The 910-nt window shown below is 42.7% G+C and overlaps 1 protein-coding gene across 1 annotated transcript; it reads right to left on the bottom strand.

The window, feature by feature from the left end:
• Positions 1 to 7: 7 nt before the first annotated feature.
• On the bottom strand, positions 8 to 689 carry LOC111646817 (uncharacterized; the record flags this gene model as incomplete). The annotated part of the gene is made up of 1 exon (XM_023396371.2): positions 8 to 689. A coding segment is annotated over exon 1 (657 nt), but the record flags the coding sequence as incomplete, so codon positions are not given.
• Positions 690 to 910: the final 221 nt, after the last annotated feature.

Here is a 910-nt window from a genome sequence, read left to right as displayed (position 1 = left end):
TTCCAAACAGTATGTGTCCACATGAGGCAACAGCACAGTAGTAGGTCCCAGCATGAGAAAGATTCAGGCTCTGTATCGGCAAGTTGTAGACACAGGTTTGTGTTTGTGTCTCAGGTTTCCTCTCACACTGATCATTCCTGCCTCCATGAGTGTAAATGAGTCCTGGATGAGATTCTTCAGAGTCTTTGAACCAGTAAACACTGTGTTCTCCATCACAGGTCCCAGTGTGTACTGTACAGTTGAGAGTCACAGAGCCTCCTGGCTGGAGGATCTCAGATCCGAACTGTTGGACCGAAGCCTGGATGTTCAAACCTGAACCCTGTACACTGACAGTAATGCTCTCCACAAATTCAAACTTGAATGCAGAGCAACCTATGCAGTAGTAAGTCGCTGAGTCTGAAATGTGTAAACCAGAGATCGTCAAGTGGTTCTTACCATTATTAGTCTCCAATGAAAACCGTTGATTGTTTTTGAATTCGTCAGTAAAAGTGCCACTTTTGTCATGTTTATAGAAGGAAGAGATGCGCCTTGGTCTCTGTCCCAGAGTTTGTTTATACCAGTAAAGCATTTTCGCAGCTTTACCTTCATAGAAACATCGCAAAGTCGCATTGTCTCCAACTTTAACTGGTATAAAACCACTGTCTTGACGCACCGATGAGGACATCTTGAGATTAGTTACAAAGGCTGATTGGCTAACAACTAGTGACACTGAATGTCCTATTATGGAAACAGTGAGAACATGTTCAGCGCCCTGAGCTCAACACTAGTGCAAACCTTGGACCCCAAACTACTATGTGTGAGTGAAGATTTCTTCTTTGATCATAAAAAAGGCTTTTAATCTGTGTAAAATGAAAGGGTATATAAGAGTTTAGACAATGTTAGGGAACTGGAGGCATCTAAAACGACTTGG

Source organism: Seriola lalandi, unplaced genomic scaffold (assembly GCF_002814215.2).
Source record: "Seriola lalandi dorsalis isolate HSWRI2012SDOR001 ecotype SW California unplaced genomic scaffold, Sedor1 jcf7180002034022, whole genome shotgun sequence".
NCBI classification, from domain to species: domain Eukaryota; kingdom Metazoa; phylum Chordata; class Actinopteri; order Carangiformes; family Carangidae; genus Seriola; species Seriola lalandi.
This window is presented reverse-complemented; position numbering and strand designations above follow the sequence as displayed.